This window comes from Artibeus jamaicensis, unplaced genomic scaffold, assembly GCF_021234435.1.
Source record: "Artibeus jamaicensis isolate MK-2021 breed Jamaican fruit bat unplaced genomic scaffold, CSHL_Jam_final contig_685, whole genome shotgun sequence".
In the NCBI taxonomy this organism is placed as follows: domain Eukaryota; kingdom Metazoa; phylum Chordata; class Mammalia; order Chiroptera; family Phyllostomidae; genus Artibeus; species Artibeus jamaicensis.
In genome coordinates, this window is record NW_026521924.1 from 32,583,981 (window position 1) to 32,598,152 (window position 14,172).

General features: G+C 50.9%; 1 protein-coding gene across 1 annotated transcript in view; it reads left to right on the forward strand.

The window, feature by feature from the left end:
• Window positions 1-213: 213 nt before the first annotated feature.
• The window catches only part of RTF2 (replication termination factor 2), a 28,256-nt gene continuing 14,297 nt past the window's right edge, over window positions 214-14,172 (forward strand). The window contains exons 1-5 of the mRNA XM_037133652.2: window positions 214-354; window positions 2,328-2,422; window positions 3,091-3,184; window positions 5,085-5,224; window positions 8,100-8,178. Coding sequence (XP_036989547.2) covers window positions 286-354; window positions 2,328-2,422; window positions 3,091-3,184; window positions 5,085-5,224; window positions 8,100-8,178 — 477 coding nt within the window. The 5' untranslated portion in view covers window positions 214-285. The remainder of the gene's footprint in view (window positions 355-2,327; window positions 2,423-3,090; window positions 3,185-5,084; window positions 5,225-8,099; window positions 8,179-14,172) is intronic.

A 14,172-nucleotide genomic window follows, 5' to 3' on the forward strand; every position in this document is an offset into this window, starting at 1 on the left:
AGCCTTGGCCGGGGCAGTGGGGAAAACACACAAAACCGTACTTAGCGCGCGGGGACCCGCCAGGGTTTGGAAAGCCCGCGCAGCAGGGCCCCGCCCCGCGCGGCCCAGCCCAGCGCCCAGCGACGCTCTCCATAGCAACCGAGACTTGGCAACATCCGCGCCGCGCTGCGTCGAGACCGGCGTGAGGCGTCACGGTGGCGCGCCGGAAGTGAGTGCAGAGGTCGCCTGAGACCCCGGAAGTTGATTCTGCGGGGGACTGTTGCGGGCTCTGACACCCGGCTCGCGATGGGTTGCGACGGAGGAACAATCCCCAAGAGGCACGAACTGGTGAAGGGGCCCAAGAAGGTTGAAAAGGTCGGCGACTTGGGCCCGGTGGGGACTGAGAGTGGTGGGGCCCCCAGGAGCGAGGAGAGGTGGGCGGTGGGGCCAGCGGGTTTCCAGACGCAGCTGCGCTCTTTGATCCCATTTGGAGAACTCAGACTTAACAACAGTAGTAATAGCCGCCCTTTGTTGCGTGCTTGCTGTTGTCTTTCACCCGGCAGTGCCCTTAGTATGGGGTATCTCATGCAGTTCTCCCATTGGTACGTACTGTCGCTGTCTTCACTGGGCAGACACGGAAAGGAGAAAATTGACTCTGGCAATAGCGCCAGGATTCGAAGCCTATGTGCCGTCGTAGTAACTGATACAAATGGCTGCTGTTTATTGAGCTTTGTGTGCACTAACGTCATTTTCTCAGGAAAGACTTCCCAGAGCGTTTCCTTGCCTCCATGAGATCAGGCCCTTCTCTTAAAAACGGTATAACCCCCTGTACACTGCGTTCATGGTTGATGAGTGACGGTCTCAGAGGACAATAAGCTCCTGGGAGCAGAGCGGGTGCCTTTTCCCCCTCTACAAGCAGCATGGTCCCTAGCACACTAAGTACAATGTAATGAATTGATGGATGAATGAGTAATTTCTAACTCTCACAGGTCATTTGTCAAATTATATATAATTCCCATGCTCCTGACAGGGAAATTGAGTCAGTAACATGACCAAGATCTCACAACCCGTAGGTAGTGAAACCTAGATTCCCATTCAGTTACTCAGAATTTCAGAGTTAGGACTAGTAATTGCTTATTAATAGAAGGCACGTGAAGCATCTCAAAACAGTGTTGCACTGGTGGCAGGTGTCTCGGGGCTGCACTGCAGTGTGAATTTTGATAAGAGCCATTGAAATTCCCCTGCGGATCTGGGGAATGGGTAGAATAACGATCGCAGCGGTGTGGGTGTGGTTTGGTTTGAAATAATAGAGAGTAGTGATTAGTAAGTAGCACGGTCTCAGGAGCCAGCCTGCTCATGTTGTAGATCTTTCATCTGCTTGCGGGACAACCTCTTGGTGGTTCACTTTGCTCAACAACAAAGGCAGGAATACTGAGCCAAAGGGTGTTTCTGAGGAAGAAAAGATGAAGTTGCAGAAACTGTTTAGCACAGTGCCTGGAACACGGCAGACACTTAAGCAATTCTTGCTGCAAAAATCAAATTTAAGGGGAGTTTTTTCTTTTTTTTTATTTTCTACCAAATGTGCCACCTTGTTACATTATTTAGGTTTGGCATTTTAGGAGGGGGAAAGAGTGGGACATCGAATATTATATAGGTAAAACTATCATCTGATAATATAAAGAATTTTATAAAGAATTAAATAGTCTTTGGGCTGAACTTTTAAATATGAATGCCTGTATTATCAGTTTTTAGTCTTAAATCATGCTAAAACTTTGTAGCCCTTCCCATTGTTATAAATTAACCTGCACTGCTCACTTTTTCTGTGTGGCTTCCCGAACTTACTGTTAAGATACAAATATTAATATATATATTTTTTAAGATTTTATTTATTTATCTTTAGAGGGGAAGGGAAGGAGAGAGGGAGAGAAACATCAATGTATGGTTGCCTTTCGTGTGTCCTCTGCTGGGAACTGGCCTGCAGGGAACTGGCCTGCAACCCAGACACGTGCCCTGACTGGGAATCAAACCGTGATCGTGTGGTTCGCAGGCCTGCGCTCAATCCACTGAGCTACACCAGCTAGGGCTCAAATATTAATATTTATATGTAGCTTGCATAGCAATCTAATGGCTTAATGTAAACTGTTCCATCCTAGGTGTCATGTCTAGAGAGGACTTCATTTGACATAGTATTGATTACTTTGACTTTTTAAATCCCAGCTTCTTGTGTCACTATCTTCATAAAAAACAAAAATAATTAGTGTGATATTATGGAATAAGCCTTTATATGTAGCACTGTGGACTGTGTTCAGAGGTAAAAATCAGTTTCAAAGATTTTTTTCTTTTCTTAGGTTGACAAAGATGCTGAATTGGTGGCCCAGTGGAACTATTGTGCTCTAAGTCAGGAAATACTAAGGCGACCAATAGTTGCCTGTGAACTTGGCAGGTATGGATCCTTAATTGAAATGAGTTTTTATTAAATGATTTTGAAAAGAATTTTAATATGTCAGTGCAGTTCTTGACTCATCCAGTGGGAATTATTGCAGGCAAATTTGTAAGTCCCAGGTTAGCATTCCCTGTGAGCATCCTGGTACACCGCCTGCTCAGTTTGGCTTATTCAACCCATGGGTTGAAAACTCACGGGTGGGTATGAACACAAACGCATGCAGGAGCCATGGGGGTCACCGGGGATCGTGGGACGGAGAGAAACTGGAGAGTTCATGTCCTGTGTGAAGGGTAGCTGCTACTCAGTCCCACCCTGCTGTGCCAGTTCAAGAACGTGGGCCCAGTGATTCTCTAACTGCTGGTTTTATTTTTCTATTCAGGAAAAGTTCAAAGTGTGTACTTTTATATTAAATTTCCCAATTTTTAAAATCCTGGTTAAGGTCCAGCCAGCCCTCAAACAAGCAGTTTGCAACCCTTGATTTTAAACTAGTCTGTTTCTTTGAATGCCCTGGGCATAGTTGAGAGAGGATTCCATTTCCTTTTTCAGGAAGTCTGAGCATTTCTGTTATGGAATGTAGAATGACTTTAGATTGTCCACAATTCAGTCTTCGTCCTTTGTGCGAAGGTTCATTGTTGCCAGAATGTTTTGACTAATCTTTCTTGTTGCAGACTGTACAACAAAGATGCTGTCATTGAGTTTCTACTGGACAAATCTTCCGAGAAGGCCCTTGGGAAGGCAGCCTCCCACATTAAGAGCATTAAGGTGAGACAGGTGGCCCTTGGGTAAGGTTGATCGTATGGAATCCATGTATGTGATAGCCTGACCTCAGATGGGTGGGATTGCATCCCCACCCAGCCGGCTGATTAAGGTGTGATTTGGGGCGGCCACTTGAAGTCCAGGCTGAAAGGGTCCTGCACCTGTATTTTCGGCGTCATAAACCCGTTATGATTTAATATGTGTGAAAGAGCTTTGAAAACTCTTCCTGTGCTGCATACATGTTGGGATACCTTGTTTTTGTAGTTAAAATTTAACTACTTGAATTTTTGATTCGGAAGATACTTTATAGAATTGGAGGAATTTAGACTGGTAAACCGTGTGGTTCTCTCCTGCTGACCAAAAGTTCTGATTGGAAAAACAAGTTTTTAGTAAAAGAAGTTTGTGGAGAGGACAGCATTTTTCAAATGTGGTCGGTCAGTGAGAGAAGAACCAGAAAAGTAGCGCAGAACTGGAGGGCCTTTTGGCTTGTCAAGCGCGGGGTCTCACCCACTCTCCGAAGACCTCATTCAGGCAGGGCGCAGGTTAGAATTAAATGCAGACCAGACCCCCGACTCTTGGTCTGAGGCTTTAGGTTTTTTCTTTTTCCCCTTCTCTTTTTAAATGTTTTATTATTGTATTAGGCTTTTTCTTTGAATTCTTGGAGTGATTACAGAGCACAGGGTATGTTCATTCCAGGCAAATTAGTAATTCTTAAATGTAGTGAATCATAGTACTGTAGAAATAACTGTGCTGATTTTTGTCATCTTTTGCCTTGGGAAGAGAATTTCCTCCTGAAAAGCCCATGATAGCATAATTATCTTACCTGAAAAATGTGATTATTGTTAAAAGGTATTTATATAAGTCTATACTTAAACCACAGTATTCAATATATGTGGTTGAACTTTTCATTTTATTTTTTAATTTTTTAATCTTTATTGTATTTTTAATTGCTTTTTAGACCCCTTTACACCCCCTGAACTTTTCATTTTAATGCCCCCGAAAAACCTCTTCTTCCAAGACTATGAAATATAAAGACAAAAGGGTTCAAATAAAGCAATGCAAATGTTAAAAAGAGGGAAATATATAAAACACAAGTATAAAAAAATAAAGCAGTGCACTTGCACTGCTTTGTTAGTGTGGGTTAGTCGACCACAGTGCTCCGAGAAGAGAACGGAGACCCGACGCCGGTCTGAGCCGGGAGGCCGGCCGTGTGCAGGGTGGCTTTCCTCTGGAGGGACTGGGCTGCTCTTCAAAATGGTTTCTTTCATGGTTTCTCTTGTTTATTTTTTTAAAAATGTTTCTGTCTCCAGAGTGTTGACATCAAAGGGGTGTGGTTAAATATGAAGAATGCCTCAAATGCTGATGTTGGGCCAAGGCACCCCCTGTCAAATGGGATGGTTTGAGACCCAAAGGGCTGGCTCTGAGAATGTGACAGTGGCTGCTGGCTGATACTCGGCCTTGGGCTCAGCAGACTGTGGCCTCAGATGGCGCTGGTTCTTCCTCGGTCAGATAAACGTGGGCGGCTGGGAGTATGGAACAGCCTCGGGAGGGCTCCTGAGCAGGGAAAGAAAGGGTCCTTTCCGGATGAAGTCATTACGAAGCTTTCTTCTAGTGGACTGATTTTTTTATTGTTAGAAGTTACTTTTTCTTAAATAGCAGAATATATGTGAAATAGAAATTAACTTATTTGCTAGTTCGTGAATTTTAAAAATCATGTTTTCTCTTCCAGTTTATGGTTTAGTTTTCTATCCATATTAATTGGCGGCCAAAGGAAAGTAGCTAGGAAGAAGAGGTTTGAATGGGAAGGCACTAGAATAATAGTTTCTTTGTTGATTTGGGTGGTTATTAAGGCTACGGGTGATCCACATAGCAAGCAAATTATTAAAATATTGATGTCTTTTCACAGAATGTGACAGAACTGAGGCTTTCTGACAATCCCGCCTGGGAAGGGGACAGAGGAAACACAAAGGGTGACAAACATGATGACCTCCAGCGGGCGCGGTTCATCTGCCCAGTCGTGGGCCTGGAGATGAATGGCCGACACAGGTGTGTCTCGGTAAAGAACACTGGTACTGGGGGGGTTGTGCCAGAGCGTGGTAGTCACACAGGCCCTCGAGGAGGCCCTTCGCTTGGGGAGGTCATGCCCTACCAGCCATTTGTGACGTGGTGTCCAAGTCCACTCATCTCTGTTGACGGTGGCCTTCTGTTCTCGAGAGCAGGAGGGCTGGAGACAAAGAGGGATTTTATAGACTTTCCGACATGCTGCTTATGAGATGGCTTGGTTACCCAGTCTCTTCCTACAGGAAAGAAACAGAGCAACTGTTTGCTGTCAGACCGCCCATTTCCTTGTCATTGCTAAAAAAACCCGCAGTGGAAACAGTGTTACAGAAGGTGTGGGTGGGTGGTCAGCTGAAGGCCCAGCTGACAGTAACTTGATTTGAGTTTGTAGCTGAAAGTCCTCTGGCCAGAGCGCCAGAAGTCTTCAGGTTGAACTTGGTGTAATATGTGTAAGTGACCTGTATATGTTTCTCCTTTAAAAAATACGAATGTCGAGTGGGTTAGGAGGTACCTTTGTGTAGGATGTCACTCAAGCCAAAGCTCTAAACCCTTTTGCCGCCATCGAGAAAGATCTGTAATAGCTGGTGATCGAGACAGAATCTTCCATCTAATATAGCACGTTGAAGGGCAGTCATCTTTTTACCATTTTCAGGGAAGGGGAGAAAGCATCTCGAGTGAGAAAACTCACCGAGCTGTAAACATTTCACCTGGAGCTTTCTGGCACGTTGGTGCATGTGCACGTCCCAGACGCAGGCGTGCTGCGGCGTGTGGCGGGTGTCGGCAGAGAGGACTGCCACTGTGCTCTGGAAGGGAGGAGGGAAAGGTTTCATTCTTCCGACGACCTGAACTCATCATTCCGGCCTGCCTCCCAGACCTCGCCATTCAGTAGTGACCGGCCGGTGGTGCCTGATTACTTAGCTGGATTGTGCTGCCTATTTCTCTGTGCAGACGTGTGTCAGATCGTCAGGTTGTGCCCCTTCGGTGAACGCAGTTCCTGGTCACCAGTTTTACCTGAACAGACCTGGAAAATAACAACGTAAAACGCCATAGTTCACTCGCCGTTTGGGCTGAGCAGGAAGTCCTTGGGCACTGGACACATACACCTGACACCCCTACCCCCAGCCCCCTGGCCCCCAGCGCCTGGCAACCATTGATCTGCTTTCTGGCCCAATGGCTTCACATACTCTGGGCATTTCATGTAAATAGCAGCAGACCGTACGTGACCTTTTGTGTCAGTTCCCCACTTCTTTTTAAGAAAGCCGCAGCTCGCTCTGAAAGAGGAACCTACCTAGCAGAAACAGCTGCAGCTCCGGGCCTAAGTGGGGGCCCGCTGGGGGCTGCTGCTCTGACTGTGGCTTCCTGCAGTCTCGCCCCCCCCCACCCCCCTACCCCCCCACCCCCGCCTGCGCTTCCTCCGCTTCTCTTCCCAGGTAACCGGCCCTCACCTGTTCCACTCCGTCCTCCTATTAATGGGATTTTCCCATTGGAAAGTCAGTTTGTTTTATATTTCGTAAAGTTTGTATAATAAAGATTTAAATATATAGAAAAATGGAAATGAAATAGTAGCATAATAAAAACATTGAGCCTTTTTCCAAAGAAAACCAACTAATCTCTTAAATTACTAATAATTAGTAAGCATCCATAAAATAGGTTTTTTGGAGAGTCCTAACCAACATTTAGTGAGTTTAGTACAGTGTTGGGAATCGGGTTGTAGCAGGGCGGTCCGCAGCTGTCGTTATTATTGGGAAACTGGAGAGTCTTTCCTCTGTGGCATTCTGGAGGAGTGTGTGAAGTGGAAAGTGCTTTGTGCCCGCCCCCTCCCCCCGCCGCCTCCAGAAGGGACGTCATTAGTTGTTTGGTGTTTCACAGCCCCCGCAGGCCCTCCCAACCCCAGCCCCACACTGCCCCACGCCTCTGCAGGTCAGGGTGTAAGCGTGTTTTCTCCCCACAGTCATGGGGTTGATTATACATATTCTGTAACTTTCCCCCCCTACTTCTCTCATTTGAACACGTTTTCATGCCTTTTGTAGAGGTTTACCTTATTTATGTATTTTTTATCCTCGTCCAAGGACATGCTCACTGACTTTAGAGAGTGGGAGAGGGAGGGAGAAAGGGAGAGAAACAGATGCGAGAGAGAGAGAGACCTCATTCCGTTGCCTCCCGTGAGTGCCCCGACTGCAGACTGAACCCAAGATCTAGGAACGTACCCTGACCAGGAATCGAACCTGCAGCCTTCTGGTGTACAGGACAATGCTCCAACCAACGGAGCCACGCTGGCCAGGGCCATCTCGTTCTTTGCGGTGCACAGTCGACTCAGCCTCCCTTACCGAGGAACGTGCTGGCGGTTTCCTCTTTCCCACCGTCCCAGGCAGTGCTGGCTGCGCTACGCTACTTCGTAGCCACCTGGAGACATTCTGGAGCGCGGCGCTGCACCCGACCTGTCCGATTGCCCCCCCCAACGTGCTGTGTCGAGCTCCCTGCCCGACGATGAGCGAGCTGTCCCCTCAGACACCTGCCCACCGATTCCTTGAGCCGCTTTCCTCACTGCCTCAGGGGGAAGGCATCATGTCAGTGTTTCAAAAAAGCGTTTCTTTAACGGCTGAGTTTGAGCCCCTATTACAGGTGTTGGCCATTTATATTTATAGGAGAGACTTTATTCCAAAGGCTTTATTGCAGGAGGATGGGAATGGCCCTGTGGCCTGTGTTTGTGCTTTTAATTTATGTGTATAAACATAACAAAATGAGACCGTTTTTCAGTGTGGTTCTTGGCCTTTGTGTAAACTGAACAAATGTTAATGGATCACATGGACGAGAGTTTTTCGCTTATCCTGAAGTCATTCTCCACTTTGGGTTATTTCTCCAGGTTTTGTTTCCTGCGGTGCTGTGGTTGCGTGTTTTCTGAGCGAGCCCTGAAAGAGATAAAAGCAGAAGTTTGTCACACGGTGAGTTGTTGACATGTGCCCGTGGTCCCGTCTCAGTAGCCGAGGAAATCGGGTGGTCTCAGCCCTCCCTTCCGCGGGTCACTTCGGCCTCCTTGGGTTCTTTGTGAAGCACGGGCCTCATTCGTCGCAGCCTGTCACTGCGGGGAGGGCAGAGCCAGACCGTCTCTGGTGGCCCTGCCTGCCCGGCCTGCCTACCGGGCCCGAGAGCCGCTCTTGGCCCGCGCCACTGTTCCCTCCGCCCTGCCCGGCCGGCCTGGAGGGGTCCTCCAGGCACCTCAGCTCCAGAGCCACAGCCTCCCCGGCGGGCCCTGCCTGCGGCCCTCTTCCCGCCCCAGGCTCCTTGCTGGCCCCTGACCTCTGCTGGGTGTCATCGGCAGCTCCGAGGCCATTCCTCACGGGACTGTGAGGGCGTTCCCTTTCTTTTCTGTTTTTAAATAAGACTTGATTGTTTTTGGAGTGATTTTGGGTTTACAGTAAATTAAGAGGAAGGTAAGCGGTTTCCCATATTCCCTCTGCCCCCCTATGCGCAGCCCTCCCCGCCCTCACACCCCCGCCATGGCGGTGCATTCGCTGCCCGTCACCAACTCCCGGAGGCCGAGGTTTCCTCTGGGCTTCACTCCTGGCGCCGCGCGTTCCAGGGGTTTGGCAAACAGTGACGTGCACCGTCCACCTTCACGGTGTCGTCACACAGGTGTCTTCACGGCCCTGAAAACACACTGTCCCTCCTGTGGGGGTTCGCGGGCCGACTCGCCCGGGCATGTCACGTGTCCTCGGTAAAAATGCTCGGACAGGGGAGCAGACGTCGGTGTGGGGGCCCATGGGAAGGAGACGCCGTGGCTCTGCGGGCCCTTTGCTGCTGCAGCGGAACATTTGTGTCGGGGGGGGGGGGGTTCTGCCGGCCCAGGGCAGACCCGGCGTTTAGTGTAGCGCCATGGCTGCCAGTGGCTCCGGGCCCCACTGTCTCACCCTCTTGTGAGAGGTCCCTTCCTTCATCAGCGTGCGCCGAGCAGTCGAGAGGGCCCATCCTGTCCCCTGCACTGTTCGGTGGGCAAGGGTGGTGGCCCTGCCTGCTTGGGACCTACTGTCCAGCTGGGGAGGGAGACACTCAGTGCCTGAGTGGGGCAGTGTCGGTGGGCAGGGGCTGCAGAGGAGACACAGCGGCTGCCCCCGGGGAGGGAGGCCTCCTCGGCGGGGCTGCAGAGGCACCTCTGGAGGTTCGAGCCAGGCCTGAAGGGCGCGGAGGAGGCAGCCAAGCGGGGTCTGGGCAACAGCTCAGACGGGATGGAGGTCTGTGCTGGGTCAAGGAACAGAAAGTGGGGTGCAGGAGAAGTAGATGGGGTCGGGGGGCAGGCAGGGCTCCCTTCAGGCCGGCACGCTGGGGCTGCTGGACTCCACTCCAAGAGCGGTGGGAAGCCAGAGGCAGCGAGACGCTGGACGGGGGCCATTCGTTCTAAAGGATCCCTCTAGAAAAGAGGCCGGCGCAGAGGAGGACGCACTGGGTGTTCCCATTTGTTAGGGGTGCAGAGACAGCGAAAGATACCTGGTAGGGATGAGGTCGGTTTGGGGCGATTATGAATGAAGCCATCGTAGAATTTGGCATCTGTCCATGAGGCTTTTACGAAGAAAAGGTGTAAAGGATGCACTGAAGAGTTGATCAGGCCGTTCGTGCACCCGGACTCACTGCGTCTCCTGCACCGAAGTCGAGGTGCAGGCGCTCCGGGCAGAGGGCGTGGGGCGCGGGCACCATGCTCAGCAGACTGCGTCCTGCAGGGACACTAGTCACCTGAAAAATCATGTTCTGCTGCGTCGTTTGGGGCCGGATGGCAGAGATGTCACTGGCGTGCAGGGGCCAGAGAACTTCCTTTGACCGTGGGGGTGAGGACCGGCTTTGTGAAGGAGCAGGTGTTTGTTCCAGGCCTTGTAGGCGGGCCTGTTTCCCGTCGTCAGTCAGACCCCAGAGGTGGGGACGGCCCCCAGCTGGTGGAAGGAGGACTGTGCGGGGGGAGGGGGGGGGCCCGCAGACAGGAGGGCACAGGCCCCAAGGACAGCACTTCGGGCACGGGGACTCCCAGTGGGCGCTCCTGCACAGCGCCTGCTCGCTCACCTTGGAGGGGCGGCCTCCCGTTTGGTCCTGGCGCTCTGAGCACGTCTCTGGCCGAGCTCCTGTGACGGGGTCTGTGCCCCTGCTGCCTGCAGAGCTTGGCGGGCAGGACCTGGTGAGACTGGTGTGTGTTGTGCTTGTGTTTGTGCTTGTTTTATATTTCTTGCAAGGGTACTGTTTTTTAAATTCATGGTTGGACTACAAAGTTGACTTTTAAAGTAAATTTAGGGAGAGCCCTGACTGGTGTGGGGCTCAGTGGGTTGAGTACGTTCCGCAAACAAAAGGGTGGCGGGTTCGATTCCCTGTCAGGGCACCTGCCTGGGTTGCAGGTTTCGTCCCTGGTGGGGGGGGTGTGAGAGGCAGCTGATTAATGTTTCTCTTGCACATCGATGTTTCTCTTCCTCTCTCCCTTCTTACCCTGTTTCTAAAAGTATGTAAAATCTCAAATAAAGTAAATTTAAGTAGAAACAATGGGTAAATTGAAAGAAAAATGTTCCGGCCCAACAGCACTTTTGGCAGGGTTGGCCTGCCGTTTGTGGGGTGCTGTTGTGAATGAGGGTAGGTGCGCAGTGGGGGGAGGGAGTGGGGGAAAGATGGGGGTGTTGAGAAGAGGAGGAGGAGGAGCCGCCAGATACGGGGAGGAAGAGGCCCAGGCAGCCCAAGCAGATGGGGCACAGGCTCAGGGCTGTGGGCAGGGAGCAGGGAGATGGCTGGAGGCGTGAGTCGGGGTGGGCGGTGGGCAGCCGCAGTGCCAGACTGGGGAGCGGTCAGAGTGGGTGTGTGGAGGGAGCGAGCCTTCGGTGCAGGCGTTGGACGGCAGGTGCGGAAAAGGAGCCCATGTGGGGAGCAGGAGGTCGGCTGGTTGGGGGGTCCCCATTCTCAGGAAAGGCACTGCGCACCACTCTGGGCTCACTGTGGGCGCGCCAGCCAGGTGTGTGCAAGGGGCTGTGTCAGCTGCACACTTGAAAGGAGGTAAATGGGGGAGGTGGGAAGTGAAGCTGAAATTGTTACGGAAGCTGGATGTCCTAAACCGGTGGCTCCCAAACCCGGCTTTCCCGATGGAATCGCCCCAGTGGTTCGTTAAGCTCCCATTCCCATCTCAGACCCTAAATCAAAACTGTTAGGGTGGGTGTAGATCCCCCCCCAGATTTCTCCTTTTATGTAGAAGTTCCCAGATTAGTCCTAACGGGCTGCCAGTTCGGGGGAACTCTGGTCTCCAGCAGTCGAACGTTTTTTGCTCTGCCCGTACGTAACAGCGGCCCTCTCTTAGATCAGCAGGCAACATTCCTGGTTTTGGAAGCAAAGTCTTTTTAAATTTTATTTATTTAGTCATATTTTTATTGCTGACACCAGTGGCGATGTTCCTTCTCATTGGCTGACCTCACGCTTCACGTTAGTAAGCACATTGCATGACATGCGTAGCAGCTTTACAGAGAAGTTGACTTTATCTTAGGAAAACGCAGTGTTACAAGGAAACTCTGAAATCGCTTTGCAGGTGCTTGGGAAATCTTACTGAACTCCAGCCAACCTGAAAGTTTGTACCTTTAGCACTTCAGGGGAAGGGAAGGAAGCAGAGGAAAGGGGAAGTGCCTGCGTCAGGGGTGCGCAAGGAGAGGGGACAAGCCGGGCCTCCTGTAGGCAAGGAGGGACACCGGCTGCAGTTCAGGCAGGTGTCAGGGAGGAACCGTTCTTAAAAACACATCCGTGGCCCTGGCTGGTGTGGCTCAGTGGACTGAGTGCCAGTCTGCGAACCAAAGGGCTGCCAGTTTGACTCCCAGTCAGGGCACATGCCTGGGTTGCAGGCCGGGTCCCCAGTAGGGGGTGTAAGAGAGGCAACCACACATTAATGTTTCTCTCCCTCCCTTCCCCTCTCTCTAAAAATAAATAAATAAAATCTTACAAAAATAACATCTGTTGCCAAAAGACCAAGGCAATAAGCACTTTGCCCATAGTTATATAGTCTACATAAATAGTCTACATGAATGTTGCCTGTGCTGGGTGACACGGAGTACTCGTTAGCTTGCCAGGGCAGCCACAACAAGGTGCCCCAACTGGGTGGCTTAACAGAAACGTGCCATCTCCGAGTTCTAGAGGCTGAAGGCTGGGTCCCCGGCAGGGCTGGCTCCTTCCCAGGGCTGGGAGGGGATGAGCCGTCCAGACGCGGCTGCTGGTTTGCAGATGGCCTTCCAGTCCCGTGTCTCCTCGGTGGCCTTTCTCCTGTGGGGTCCGCCTCTGTATCCGCATCTCCCCTGCTTCTAAGGCCACCAGTCATCCTGGATTAGGCCCACCCTAGGGACTGCCTCTCAATGACATCTACAGTGAGGTCATGTTCTGACATGCTGGGGGCTAGGACTTTGGCATTTGGGGGGCACACAGCGCAGCCAAAAACTCGATACAATGCAGGGCACTCACTGGCCTGGGGAGTGGAGTCTCCCATCCATTCATTCAGGAAACCAGAATGGAGAGCTTCATGTGTGTCGGTGAGTGTCAGCCGTGCGTGTGGGCCATGCGTGTTGGCCGAGGCTCACGCACCAGAGCTGGCTCGGGACTGTCACCTCCACTTTCTGGGCTTTAGATTCAAATATGCAAAATTAAGAAATTAAATTCCTGCACACTTTCTTTTTAGACCCAAACTCCAAATAGTAGCATTTTTAAATGAAGGAATCAAGTGACAAATTTGCAGACTGTTATCGGGAGTCACTCTCCTACTTCTCATTCAGACTCTCTAGAGGTCGTGCGTACCGAGCACCGCCCTCAGGGTTGGCCCACTGCGGTAACACTGGGCCACAGTGGAAGCTTCCTGCCACCCGCTTTCTTCTAAGGGAAATACAAGGTCTCGGGTTCCTGCTGTCGTGCGGCTCGGACCTCCTCTGGTTTGGGGATTCTTCTCCCTTCCATCAACTGATGGGACACAGGAGGGAGCATTTAGCTAAGGGGGTTTTAATGGGCTTGTCCTCACATGCCATTGGCCAAAACTCAGTCATGTGGTCATGCCTAACTGCAAGGGAGCCTGGGAAATGTAGTCTGGCTGAGCCCACAAAGAGCTGGTGAAGCCCAGCTTTTGATGCCCAAAGGAAGAAGGACAGTGGCGTCTTGGGAGCTGTGGTGCATTGGGAAGATGTGGTCACAGTGAGGAAAGGCCAGCGTCAAAGTCCCAAAGCAGGCGTTTCTGCTTTTCAGGTGGTGTCCCAAGTTCAGAGAAGCCCTCTGGAACGTCAGTGGCATTCAGGGTGCGCGCTTTTTCTGCATTTCACTCTGCAGTCCCACCTCCATCTGCCTTTCAGTTGCACTAAAAGAGATTCGAGGCTTTGAAGTAGCCTGGTTCTGGGCTCCGAAGCCCAGGGTACGCACGCTGACGTCAGTAACGGGGTCCAAAGAGACGCAGTTGCTAGGTTGTTTTGTTTTCAATGTAAATAAATCACTAGCCAGGAAATTAATTGTATTCCCCACTGCGTCCCTTCCTCCTTGTAATAAGAAGCAATGCACTGTAGCGATCACAGGTCACACAGTAAAGGGTGCACTTGTTACTCAAAGCGAGATCCGTGGTCCTGAACACTGGTGTCAGCTGGGAGGTGTTGGTTTCTCTTTTGAAGGAATGCAGACTCCCAGGCCCTCCCCAGACCTGCAGAATCAGAATCTGAGTTTTCACAAGATACCAGGGATCTGTGTGCACAGTAAATTTTGAGGTGCGCTGGTCCAGATCGTCGGGGCAAACTTGGTAGCATTTGACTTTTAGCCCTCTAGCTTCGTTTATTGAGTCTGTGATGGGCGAGTGGGGTATACGGGTGTTTTAAAGTCAGAAGTAAAACAGAAATTTACACCCTTACTGTTTCTGGGGGTTTTTGTTTTGTTTTGTTTTGCTTTTGTTCTCTTCGTGGGGGTTGGGGGTAGAT